This window comes from Grampus griseus, assembly GCF_964374135.1.
Source record: "Grampus griseus genome assembly, chromosome: 16".
Taxonomy (NCBI): domain Eukaryota; kingdom Metazoa; phylum Chordata; class Mammalia; order Artiodactyla; family Delphinidae; genus Grampus; species Grampus griseus.
The window spans coordinates 9,912,116-9,925,085 of NC_139010.1; the positions used below are offsets into that span (position 1 = coordinate 9,912,116).

The 12,970-nt window shown below is 40.4% G+C and overlaps 1 protein-coding gene across 1 annotated transcript; it reads left to right on the forward strand.

Annotated features, from left to right (window-relative positions):
• Nucleotides 1-6,714: 6,714 nt before the first annotated feature.
• Nucleotides 6,715-7,028, forward strand: LOC309834795 (mitochondrial import inner membrane translocase subunit Tim8 A-like; the record flags this gene model as incomplete). Its single annotated transcript, XM_082673879.1, has 1 exon — nt 6,715-7,028. Exon 1 carries the CDS (start codon nt 6,735-6,737, stop codon nt 7,026-7,028), a length of 294 nt encoding a protein of 97 aa, XP_082530005.1. The 5' UTR covers nt 6,715-6,734.
• Nucleotides 7,029-12,970: the final 5,942 nt, after the last annotated feature.

Genomic DNA, 12,970 nt, shown 5'->3' on the forward strand with positions numbered 1-12,970 from the left:
TTATTCATTGTTTACCTAAAATTCACGTTTAACCAGAGGGCCTGTATTTTGTCTGACAACCCTACTTCAACATCTACAAAATATTGAAACCTTCCTTATATCTTCCTTTTTTTCTCCATTCCATATGCCCCACGATCGTAGCTCTAACTTTAGCCTGTTGGGTTATAATTGCTTTAAACCTCTTTCTCCTGTTGGACATTGTGTGCTTCCTGAAGGCAAGGCTGTGTGTCATGCATCTTTGTGCAACTGTTATGTTGAAAGGCCAGAGCTGACTAGGGACCCATGGAAAGCAGCTTTATTCTTTTCTCTCACTATCTCTTTAAAACCATGTGAAGGCTTGCTTTGGGCCCAGTTCCCTGAATGAAACCTCAGATCCATAATTTAGAAGACACTTGTGTCCCTTTCAGTTGCAGGATAGTCTAGGGTTAATACTAGAATGTTTCCTAAGGGTGGTGGGCCGTGAGGTTAGCTTCACTTTTTCCTACTTGGTTCCTCTCCTCCTCCGTCCTCCCCACAGGCAGCTTCTCCCCCTCCAGGTTGGAGGGTGTCGCTGAGAGTGAGGAAGAACAGAAGAAAGGATGGGGCTGAGTTACTTGCACTTGGCAAGTAACTTAATGGATGTCTCTCCTCCCCTCCCTGCTCTCCCCCCATCCCCGGCCTCTTTGTGCTGGGCAGGAAGCCCCTGTTGGGCAGCCTCCTTTATTTTATTTTATTTTATTTTACTTTTATTTTTTATTTGAAGTATAGTTAATTTACAATGTCATGTTAGTTTCAGGTGTACAGCACAGTGATTCAGTAACCTATATTATAATCTATTCTTTGTTCAGATACTTTTCCCTTATAGGTTATTACAAAATACTGAGTATAGTTCTCTGTGCTACATAGTAGGTCCTTGTTGCTTATCTATTTTGTATATACTAGTATGTATATGTTAATCCCAAACTCCTAATTTATCCCTTTCCCTTTGGTAACCGTAAGTTTGTTTTCTATGTCTGTGAGTCTATTTCTGTTTTGTAAATAAGTTCATTTGTATCTTTTTTTTTTTAGATTCCACATATAAGCGATATCATATGATAGCTTTCTCTGCCAGGCTTACTTCATTTTGTGTGATAATCTCTAGGTCCATCCATGTTGTTGCAAATAACATTATTTCATTCTTTTTTATGGCTGAGTAATATTCCACTGTATATATGTGTATGTGTGTGTGTGCATATATATATACACCACATATTCTTTATCCATTCCTCTGTTGATGGACATTTAGGTTGCTTCCATATCTTGTTTGTTGTAAATAGTGCTGCAATGAACATTTGGGTGCATGTATCTTTTCGAATTATAGTTTTCTCCAGATATATGCCCAGGAATGGGATTGCAGGATCATATGGTAGTTCTATTTTTAGTTTTTTAAGGAACCTCCATACTGTTCTCCACAGTGGCTACACCAACTTACATTCCCACCAACAGCGTAGAAGGGTTCCTTTTTCTCCACACCTTCTCCAGCATTTATTATTTGTAGTCTTTTTGATGATGGCCATTCTGACCAGGGTGGGGTGATACTACCTCATTGTAGTGTTGATTTGCATTTCTCCAGGCTCCTTTTATGAAGGATGCTAAGTTGCAGGAAGATAGACCTGTGGTCTGTGGACATGCAGTTAAGTCCTGGTGTGACTGTGTCTTCCCCGGGGAAAGCCTCTCACTATTTGCCTTTCTCAGGCAGGAATCAGACAGGAATCTCCAGGGAACCTACTTCACACTTTCTGAGCAGTGTCCTCCAGCCACTCTCACTGACTTGAGGTGAGGGGGTCACCCTTGTCTTTCCTCCCCGCCTCTCCTCCCCCCAGACTGTGTGGATTTCTGGTGGTTCAGAAATATGACAGTCCTCCAGTTTTCTCCAAAGAAATTGTCTCTCTCAGCCCCTTCAGCCTCTACCCTTTTATATCCTCAAGGACTAAGGGCTTCCAAATCAGTTTCCAGGGGCTTCCCTGTGGTCCAGTGGTTAAGACTTCGCCTTCCAGTGCAGGGGGTGTGAGTTCCATCCCTGGCTGGGGAGCTAAGATCCCACATGCCTCGCGGCCAGAAAACCAAAACATAAAACAGAAGCAATATTGTAACAAATTCAATAAAGACTTTAACATTGGTCTACATCGAAAACAAAATCTTAAAAAAAAATGTTTCCAGCACCTTCCTCTGCAATTCTTACGTAGGTCTTCTAGAATTTTTTTCAGAATACGGGAGTCTTTGTCATTTCTTTTGTTGATTTTGGCTTTGGTGCCTTAGCAGAAGCTGAGGCAAAAGAGTACCATCTTACCATCTTTTGTTATATTTGTATTTTTAGCACCTAGCTCAGTGACTGGTGTATGGCAGACTCTTGATAACTGTTTTTTGAGCAACTTAATTATTAACAAGAACATACAGTAAGGTCTTTCCTATCCTCCTTAATCACGAGGATCACTGTTCTTCCTATGCTCACCCCGCGTACAAATCTGGATGGCACCTCTTTATTATTCAGCTTACAAGTCACTTCCTCCTTATGGCCCTCATTGGCTTAACCCCCCAGTAGCCTCTGTCCTAAGTACCTGACACAGCACTGGATATCCCTGTAAGCTCCAGGAAGGCTGGCACTGCCTTGCTCACTCTGTATTCTGAGAAGAGAGCACAGTGCCAGGCAGTAAGTAATAATGAATGAATAAATGAATGGATGGATTGGCACCAGTTGTAAAGCCTCCTAGATTGGGTTTCAGGAGTGGGTCTGTTCTGGACCACTGGCTTTCAGCCCTCATTAGAGCCCACCTATATCAAGGGGAGGTGCTGGTTTGGGCAACCTCACCCTTCATGGCTGAATTAAGCTCCCATTAATTGGTCAGTACATCTGCTACCTGAAGTGTAACTATAGAATTGTGCCCAAGTACCACAGCACAGAAGTTGACAGATCACTTTGGTCATGAGGTTTCTAGCTCCTTTTCTCAAACTCACATTCTTTAGTCCATCAGCTTTAGAAATTTCACTGTGATCATGATATCCAATGACAAATTTAAAAACACTTCTGTTTGCATCATAGCGCCATATTCAGTTTGTGTCCAGTTAAGTGCTGTAGAAGTCAGTGTTAAATTTCTCCTGAATTTTATACTCTTCCAAAAGTATTACAACGTTGGATGCGTGTGTAACCCACTCTTCTCCCCAAAACCTCTACCCCAGACAAGCGGATCTCTTACAGTCAAATCAAATTGAAGCTAGAGTGTGGTATGAACTTGTGGTACAAAAAACAAATCCAATACATTATATGTAAAAGAAGTTCAGTATATGTGACAGGAAAATCTGAATAAACTGAAGATGAAAATAGGGAAAAGGCTATTTTAGTAAATTACATAACTTTTTAAAAGGCTTTTGAGAAACACTTAAAGTAATGTCTATTTGGGGATTTAAGCAAATGATGTCCTGATTTGATGACATAAAATATATTTCTTTTCTTAAGGGATTGTAGACATTCTTGAGACCACCCTCTTAACCAAAGAATTGTAAAATTATGTACATATATCATATTAAAAAACAATTGTATGGAGGTTGAGGCCAAATCTGCTGGTTGCCTACCCAATGTTCACCTTCATTTTGTTTTTTTCCTTACCAAGGAGCCCTGATTTTCTTGAGGGCTGCAATGTAACCAGCTCAAACCTGTATTTCATAGCCTCTCATATAAAGAGAGGTGACTAAATTCTGGCTAATGAAATAGAAGTGAAAGTTTTTGGTGGGGATTCCAGGAAAGCTTCTTAAATGGTGGATTAACTCATATGGCTTTTGTCCTACTCTACACCCTCATTCCCATCTGGAACTTGGACCTGATGGCTGGTACTGAGCAGCCATTTTGCAACAATGAGACTTGATTTAATGAACTAAGGATAATGGAGCTGAAAGATAGAAGGAGGATGGCACATTAATAACATCATGGAGCCACTGTGCCAGTTTTGGACTGCCTAATTTTAGACAGTGTTACACAAGAGAAATGATCCCCGTGTGTCTAAGCCCTTGCTTTTTAGGTCTTTATTACTTATAACCAAAATAATTCTAAAAGATATTGGGGAAAGTTCAGTGCATTTGTGTTCTAGATGAGAACTTCCCAAAGAAACTCTTTATATTAATAACCATCATGGAAAAATTAGAAAAACCCTTACCTCTGAAGTTGTTGCACTGAACATACCATCTGACTGATTTTATTTTAGAGAATAGAAATAATTTCAGTTTTATTTAATTAATTAATTAATTAAAAATTTTTTTATTTTTTAAATTTATTTATTTTTAATGAACTAATTAATTAATATTTGGCTGCATTGGGTCTTCGTTGCTGCATGTGGGCTTTCTCTAGTTGCAGTGAGTAGGAGCTACTCTTCGTTGCAGTGAGCAGGCCTCTCATTGTGGTGGCTTCTCTTGTTGCAGAGCATGGGCTCTAGGCACGCAGGCTTCAGTAGTCGGGGCACACGGGCTTCAGTAGTTGTGGCTTGTGCGCTCTAGAGTGCAGGCTCAGTAGTTGTGGCTCACGGGCTTAGTTGCTCTGTGGCATGTGGGATCTTCCCAGATCAGGGCTCAAACCCGTGTCCTCTGCATTGGCAGGTGAATTCTTAACCACCAGGGAAGTCCCTAATTTCAGTTTTAAATTTAGCAGTTTTAAATGTAAATTACATACACACATACTCACAGTTTAACAAGTGTGTCCATATTCCAGGCATTGTGCTCCGTAAGTTATATTCATTATCTCATGTAATGTTCATAGCAATCTTGTGAGGTATTGTTATTACCCTCATCTTCTACATGGAGAAACAGAGGTTTAGACAATCAGGTAACTTCACAGTAAATGACAAAGAAGGGATTAGAAATGAGTCTGTTTAGCTCCAAAGCCCACATTTATGATGACTACCTTGCCCTGTTTCCTGGCAGAGGACCAGATAAGCATGGGTCTGTTCGTTTTAGCCATTTACCAAGGGTGGTGTAACAAGAAATAAATATAATCCATCCAGTTGGACTTCCTAGAAAAACTCAACAGATAAAGAGAATTGATACTCATATGGAAGACTCCCAGTAGCCAGGAATTTGAAATGTACAGAGCAGGGAGATTCAGGTTAGATGTTAAAATGGGTAGCCATCTGGCCTCGTTGAAACCAGACTGAGTACACTAGATCCTTTTCCTGAAAAAAGTGATGGCTGTTCCCACTTGGAATGGGGCAGGATAGGTACTGTGTTTACTGGCCCCTTGACCTCATTGCCCACCATCCTCTCACTCCCTTGCTCTGCTCATTACGCTGCCCCTTCAAACATGCCATTGACCTCACAGATCTTGCACGTACCAGTCTCTCTGCGTGAAATGCTCTTCCTCTAGATCCTATGAGGTTCATTACCTCACTTGATTAAAGTCACTGCTGCCATGGGGCTTCATCAGAGATGCCTTCCTTGACCATTTTATCTACAAAACAGTCTCTTCTATTATTCTCAGTTCCCTTATCCTGCTTTATATTTCTTCATAGCACTGAATGCTCCCGATGTATATATTTATCTGTATGTATCTACCTCCTGCCCTAGAATAAGCCCCATGGACATGGGGCCTGTGCTTTATTCACTAGGACAAGGTCTGGTACATAGTATATGCTCAATAAATATTTGCTGAATGAATGAATGAAGAGTGAGTTCTAAGAACCTGCTTCTGTCCTATGTTATTACATGAAAACCTGGAAGACACTAAATGGATTGGTCCTATTCTGGGACAGACTCTATATTCACAAAGGTTTTGGGGGTTACTTCTGCAATGTGAGCAACTAATGAATGATCTCCATGCAGGGGAAGTGATAGACAGAAGAGTGTTTTAACATGGAATCTTCTTAAAAGGAAAATGAAACTGGAGAGTCATGTACAAAGTGGTAGCAGTGACTAGCAGCCACTTTGCACCTAAGAAGAAATTGATTCTTAATTATTACCTATGAAGAATGAACATGATAAAGGAGATACACTGTCTCTGCTTCTTGGTGGTTGTTAGTGCCTTTGTGGGTATACTATCCTTAGACACATAACTGTAATCCTGGACGATATAGGATGAAGAGTTGTGATTCCCAGGAGAGAGAATCTCTGGTGAGAGTAACCCAAATCCCAGAAGTAGGTTTTGAATTATTCCTTGAAGGGTGGAACAGATTTTGACAGGATTTTCTGGCCCTAGCTGGCAGAAGAAACAGCATAAGAAAAGGCATGGCCGATTAATGCATACATATTATCTGGGAAACAGTAATTTGCTTTGGAGCCAAAACAAGGGTGTCCTTGGAAATAAATATTGAAAAGGTTTGCAGGAGGCTCTGTCTCAGTGGACCTCTAATGCCAGGCTGAGGGGTTTGAATGTAATATGGTAAGTGTCTGGGAACCATTCTTCAATGGCTCCAGTTCTTACCCAGCGGGGAGGTGACAAGATGGAAACATTGTTATATGAGGTTATTCTGGTGGGAGTCTGGAAGATGACTCACAGTGGTAAAGAACAAAAGCCAGGAAGATTGGTTGCAAAGTTAGTGAAATAATTTGGGATGTAAAGACAAGAATCAGGAAGGCATCTTTTTACCCATAAAAAGACACTGATGTTGGGTGATGAAGGTAAGGGAATACCTTAGTCTGCTCGAGCTGCCTTAATAAAAATCCTAGAGGGCCGCGGAGACACGTGAAGGCTGGTGAGTCGGTGCGGAGTTCGTCTCGGCACGCGTGGCCGCATTGGGATGGAGTCCTCCTCGTCTTCCTCCGCAGCGGGTTTGGGCTCGGTCGACCCTCAGCTGCAGCATTTCACCGAGGTAGAGACTCAGAAGCAGCGCTTCCAGCAGCTGGTGCACCAGATGACGGAACTTTGTTGGGAAAAGTGCATGGACAAGCCTGAGCCAAAGTTGGACAGTCGGGCTGAGGCCTGTTTCGTGAACTGCGTTGAGCGCTTCATTGATACAAGCCAATTCATCTTGAATCGACTGGAACAGACCCAGAAATCCAAGCCAGTCTTCTCAGAAAGCCTTTCTGACTGACTTGAGTATGACCTCTTTGGAAAAGGAAGGTAGTTCAAGAAATGAAGAGCAGTTGATGGGATGGTTGAAGAAAAGGCTGTGGGGGGATCGGCTCCCACCTTTGTCACTCTTGGGACATCCTGTCATCTGAGAATGAACAAAGACCGATTTTTGTGGGGGGGGGTGGTTTGAGGGTCAAATGTGTTTGGGGTTGTGTTTTTTAATGCTAATCTTGGGAAAACAATTGACAGATGAATGGAAGACTCTACTAGATATGTATTACTGTATGTGGGACGATGCTTTCCTCATAGTCTCATTAACTGCTCCCTACAATTTTTTTTTTTAACATCTTTATTGGGGTATAATTGCTTTACAATGGTGTGTTAGTTTCTGCTTTATAACAAAGTGAATCAGTCATACATAAACATATGTTCCCATATGTCTTCCCTCTTGCATCTCCCTCCCTCCCACCCTCCCTATCCCACCCCTCCAGGCTGTCACAAAGCACCGAGCCAATATCCCTGTGCCATGTGGCTGCTTCCCACTAGCTATCTACCTTACTACGTTTGTTAGTGTGTATATGTCCATGACTCTCTCTCGCCCCGTCACAGCTCACCCTTCCCCCTCCCCATAACCTCAAGTCCGTTCTCTAGGAGGTCTGCATCTTTATTCCTGCCTTACCCCTAGGTTCTTCATGACATTTTTTTTTCTCTTAAATTCCATATATATGTGTCAGCATACGGTATTTGTCTTTTTCTTTGTGACTTACTTCACTCTGTATGACAGACTCTAGGTCTATCCACCTCATTACAAATAGCTCAATTTCGTTTCTTTTTATGGCTGAGTAATATTCCATTGTATATATGTGCCACATCTTCTTTATCAGTTTATCTGATCATGGGCACTTAGGTTGCTTCCATGTCCTGGCTATTGTAAATAGAGCTGCAATGAACATTTTGGTACATGACTCTTTTTGAATTTTGGTTTTCTCAGGGTATATGCCCAGTAGTGGGATTGCTGGGTCATATGGTAGTTCTATTTGTAGTTTTTTAAGGAACCTCCATACTGTTCTCCATAGTGGCTGAGGCAATTCACATTCCCACCAGCAGTGCAAGAGTGTTCCCTTTTCTCCACACCCTCTCCAGCATTTATTGTTTCTAGATTTTTTGATGATGGCCATTCTGACTGGTGTGAGATGATATCTCATTGTAGTTTTGATTTGCATTTCTCTAATGATTAATGATGTTGAGCATTCTTTCATGTGTTTATTAGCAGTCTGTATATCTTCTTTGGAGAAATGTCTATTTAGGTCTTCTGCCCATTTTTGGCCTACAATTTTAATAGTGGAACTGCTCTATAGTTTGATAGTGGGACCACATAGGTAATAATCTGTTATTTGTTGGATTCCTTTCAGATTTCTGGAGAGATCGATAGACATCTTTGTGTCTCTCAGAAAGGGCAGCAGTGGGGGAAAGAGTAATTTGGTACTTGACTGACTAGATAAGGCCTCCTTATCTAGTGTTTGATTATCAGTGCTGGAAAAAAATGTATGGATTATTCATACAGTACATTTCACCTTTCTAGGTTATCTCCCTCCCTTATACTGTGATTCACTTAAATATCTATATGTAAAGTCCAGTCTTGGGCTAGTATAGGTAGCCTGAGAGTCTAGAGGCCTTTAGTTAAAGGAATCTAGCCAGCGAACATAATTCTCATACTAAAGTGCCACAAGGAAGAATTTAACTTACCCTGTATGTCAGGGTCCAAAAAGATTTAAAGATGTGCCTAAATGAAAAAATAAGTTATAAAGATTTAGGCCAGTCAAAAACTAACAGCAGTTTCAGGTAGAGGTGCATGCCTAATGTAAATCAGCATAGTTTCCATTTACTGCGTTCTTTTAATCACTGAAATAAAAGCTTCTACAAGAAAAAAAAAATCCCATAGACTGGATAGTTTAAACAGTAGAAAATTATTTCTTGCAGTTCTGGAGGCTGGGAAGTCCAGGATCAAGGTGCTTGAAAAGTAGTTTCCATTCTGAGTGTACTCTTCTTTTGGCTTGTAGATGGCTGCCATCTCACTGTGTAATTGCATGACCTTTTCTTTTTTCCCCCTCTTCCTTTTTTCTTTTTGTAAAAAATAAATTTATTTATTTATTTTTGGCTGCGTTGGGTCTCCTTTGCTGCACAAGGGCTTTCTCTAGTTGCAGCGAGGGAGGGCTACTCTTCGTTGTGGTGCACAGGCCTCTCACCAAGGTGGCTTCTCTTGTTGCGGAGCACGGGCTCTAGGTGCGCAGGCTTCAGTAGTTGTGGCACATGGGCTCAGTAGTTGTGGCTCGAGGGCTCTACAGTGCAGGCTCAGTAGTTGTGGCACACGGGCTTAGTTGCTCCACGGCATGTGGGATCTCCCCGGACCAGGGCTTGAACCTGTGTCCCCTGCGTTGGCAGGTGGATTCTTAACCACTGCGCCACCAGGGAAGCCCCTCTTCCTTTTCTTATAAGAGCACTAATCACATCATGGGCACATGATCCATCCATCCGTCATGATCCATCTAAACTTAATTACTTCCCAAAGGCCCTACCTCCAAATATCATCATTTGGGGGTTAGGTGTCAGTGTATGAATTTTGGGGACCCACAGACATTCAGCCCATACTAGGAGGGAATCAAAGAGGATGATTAGGTTTTGGATCTGAGCTGTGGTACAATATGAATAGTCAAACCAGGAGGAGGATCTGCCTTAGGGGGTGTGTGATAGTCACAGTGACCTACTTGTGAAGACACTGAGGTGATTTGGGTTAGGAATGTCTTTGGGGAGCCCACACCTCCTCAGGCACACTTCTTTCAGTAGAGAAGGTGATTAATTAGCAAACTTTTTGTTATGTAGGGTCAACGCTCTCTGTGAAGTCAAGGGCTCTGTTGACCCCCAAAGATAGATCGCCTTCACTTTTGTCATCTATATTCAGTTCAGTCCTGACCCTGGATATCAGAAGACTAATTATAGTTTGGGGCTTCATAATTTTTAGATTGTAATTTTAAGATCAATCTAGGGAATTGATGAGGTAGTGATGAATAACGTTCAAGTCTGCAAAAATGGATTTCCCCTAAGAATCCAAACTATGGAGGAGGGCATGAGTTGGATTTTAATTTTTTTTTTAATTTTTAAAGCTTTTAAATGTTTTGGCCATGCCAGGCAACCTGTGGGAATCTTAGTTCGCCGACCAGGCATCAAACCCGTGCCCCCTGCATTGGAAGCGCACAGCCTTAACGACTGGACCGCCAGGGAAATCCCATGAGTTAGATTTTATTTCTGAGCTATAGTAATCCTTGTCTCCTTCTCCAGAACTCACTTGGCACTCCAAGAGCTAGCAGGACTCCTAAGGTTGGCTTGAAACCAGCAATCAATCTCCTGCGGCTGCCAGAGCCTTGTTTTTAGTTCCTGCTAGTCTAGACTCTTCTTGTGTTTTTCTTGCTGGGGTCTGGGAGGAGTAATAGCACAAAACGGTGATAAAGAGCTCAGGTTTGGCGTCTTCAGACCCAGGCCTCACCACTCAGCAGCTGAGTAATCTTGTGTAAGTCTTGGTCTCTTTTTTTCTAAAATGGCATTTGCTGTGGAGATGAAAAGAAATAATAAAAATAAAGTGCCTGGAGTGCAATAAATAGTCAATGAGCCTTTATCATCATCATCATCATCATCATCATCGTGACCCTTGACGTTATTTCCAGCCCTGTTGTCCTGGGGGCCAGCTTGCGGTGAGTACCTGGGATCTACCGGTGTTTATTTTTAGTTCAGGTGTGCATTGTAACTACAGTATTTTAGAATACATACAATAAAAGATGTAAACAAGACGGCGATTTTCTGAAATTTTGGTCTGTTAAGTTCTGAAATGCAATAAGAAGAAATGCTATGAAACCTTCCCTGGAAATACTGAAACTGGAAATCTGAGTTAACGCGGAAAGGGCTTAATCTCTAGATGCGAGGGCTTCTCCAATAGTAATATTATAATGACCCACTGACAATCCCAGAGGCTCTCACTTCCGCATTAAGGTCTTTAACTTATGTGATCTTAATGGAAAGAAGCTGAATTAAAATAACACTGAGTATTTTAGCTGACTTTCATAGAAACCTTGAAGAAGAAGTTAATTTTCTAATGCTTGTGTACATCACCGGTGAACTTAGTTAAATTGGAAGGCAAAATGAAAAATTTTACATTTGTCTCAATTTCTTCTCCTTTAAGGATGTCTAAAGTTCTGCCAAGTGAACAGTGGGCTCTGCTGGCCCATTCTTGATTAGGTGACTGTAGAAAAAATATCTTAATTAAAAAAATAAAAAGAAATATGATTTTTTTCCCCTCTCTTGCATGACATAAAATGGATCATAAAGAAAAACACTTTACAAACTTGGACTAAAAGTATGGAAATATCATCCTCTAAACTGTTTTGTATTCTGATTAGTAAAGTCCTGAAATGGAGTGTTATGGGAAACACAACACCTATTCCAATAAAGCAATATTAAGATGATAAATTTCAGTAACAAAAAGCAAAGTAGACTATTATACATAATATGCATTTAGAAAAAAGAAATATTTTGTAAAAGTCACAAACCTCATAGATATCAAGTATTGGATGCTTATGAAAGTTCTAAATAAACAAAATATTTTTTCTATTTTGTGAACCAGAGTTCTGTGTCTGTGAAAATGTGTACTTGCTAATCCCTTATAATTTAAGACTATAATAAGAATTAAAGACTTGAAACAGAAACTTTAAGCTGTATCCAAATTATATTTGTTTCTCTCAATTAAAATTATATTTAAAATTGAGATTAGTTCTCATTCTATCATTCTATGATCTTTTCAGTCAAAACCAATTTTTCTTGCTACAGTTGTTCATCAGAAGAAGAGACTAGGAAATCAGACATAAATGACACCAGCCAGAACAAATCTTAAAAAATACTGTGAGTAAAAAATTTCCATAGTTTTTAATAGCTTTAGTAGTTTTCTCATAAAAATTATTTCAATTTTTATAATCATTAAATATATGAAAAAATCAGAGTACCCCCAATAATATTACACCCATATACTCATCACCAGTGTTAAACCACTTGCTATACTTGCTTTAGTTCTCCTTTTAAAAATAAATACGTATCATTCTCAAACATGTTTTTATATATTTAGTACAGATTGGAGGTCCATAAACCTCACAGTATTCTATTTTTGTGTGTTTTTATTTTTCGGTATGCGGGCCTCTCACTGTTGTGGTCTCTCCCACTGCGGAGCACAGGCTCCGGATGCGCAGGCTCAGCGGCCATGGCTCATGGGCCCAGCCGCTCCGCGGCATGTGGGATCTTCCCGGACCGGGGCACGAACCCGTGTCCCCTGCATTGGCAGGCAGACTCTCAACCACTGCGCCACCAGGGAAGACCTATTTTTGTGTTTTAAATTCCATAAAAAGGGTATGTTTTGTAACCATCCTCTTCTCTGTTTGCTGTCGAAGACTCTATATGGTGAATAATAATCATTGGGTACTTAGGCCATTTAGAATTATATATCACTTCTGTTGAGAGAATTAATAAAATACCAAATATAGCTCTTGTTAGAAAAGTTTACAGCCTAGTTAAAATGCCAAAACGAAAATCTGGTGAGTTAGAGTTTTTATAATAGTTTACCTAACATATGTGTAGGAGGGAGTAGTTCCACATACAGTACAGATGTTTGTTTTAATTAAGAATAAAATACTTGGAAAGGGGACAATTTGATATGTCATAAATTTGGAAGATCAAATTATTTAACATAAAATGAAGAATCAATTTCAGAATAAAGCCCTTCCTCATGGGGGACTTTGAGATCCCTGATTGCTCATTTAGTGGTTCCTAGGAGTAAAAATTCATGTAAACTATGCCTTAAGAGTTGGTTAGTCATTATGGATCAATATACAAGAATATGTCAAGTACTTTGGTAAGATGATTACT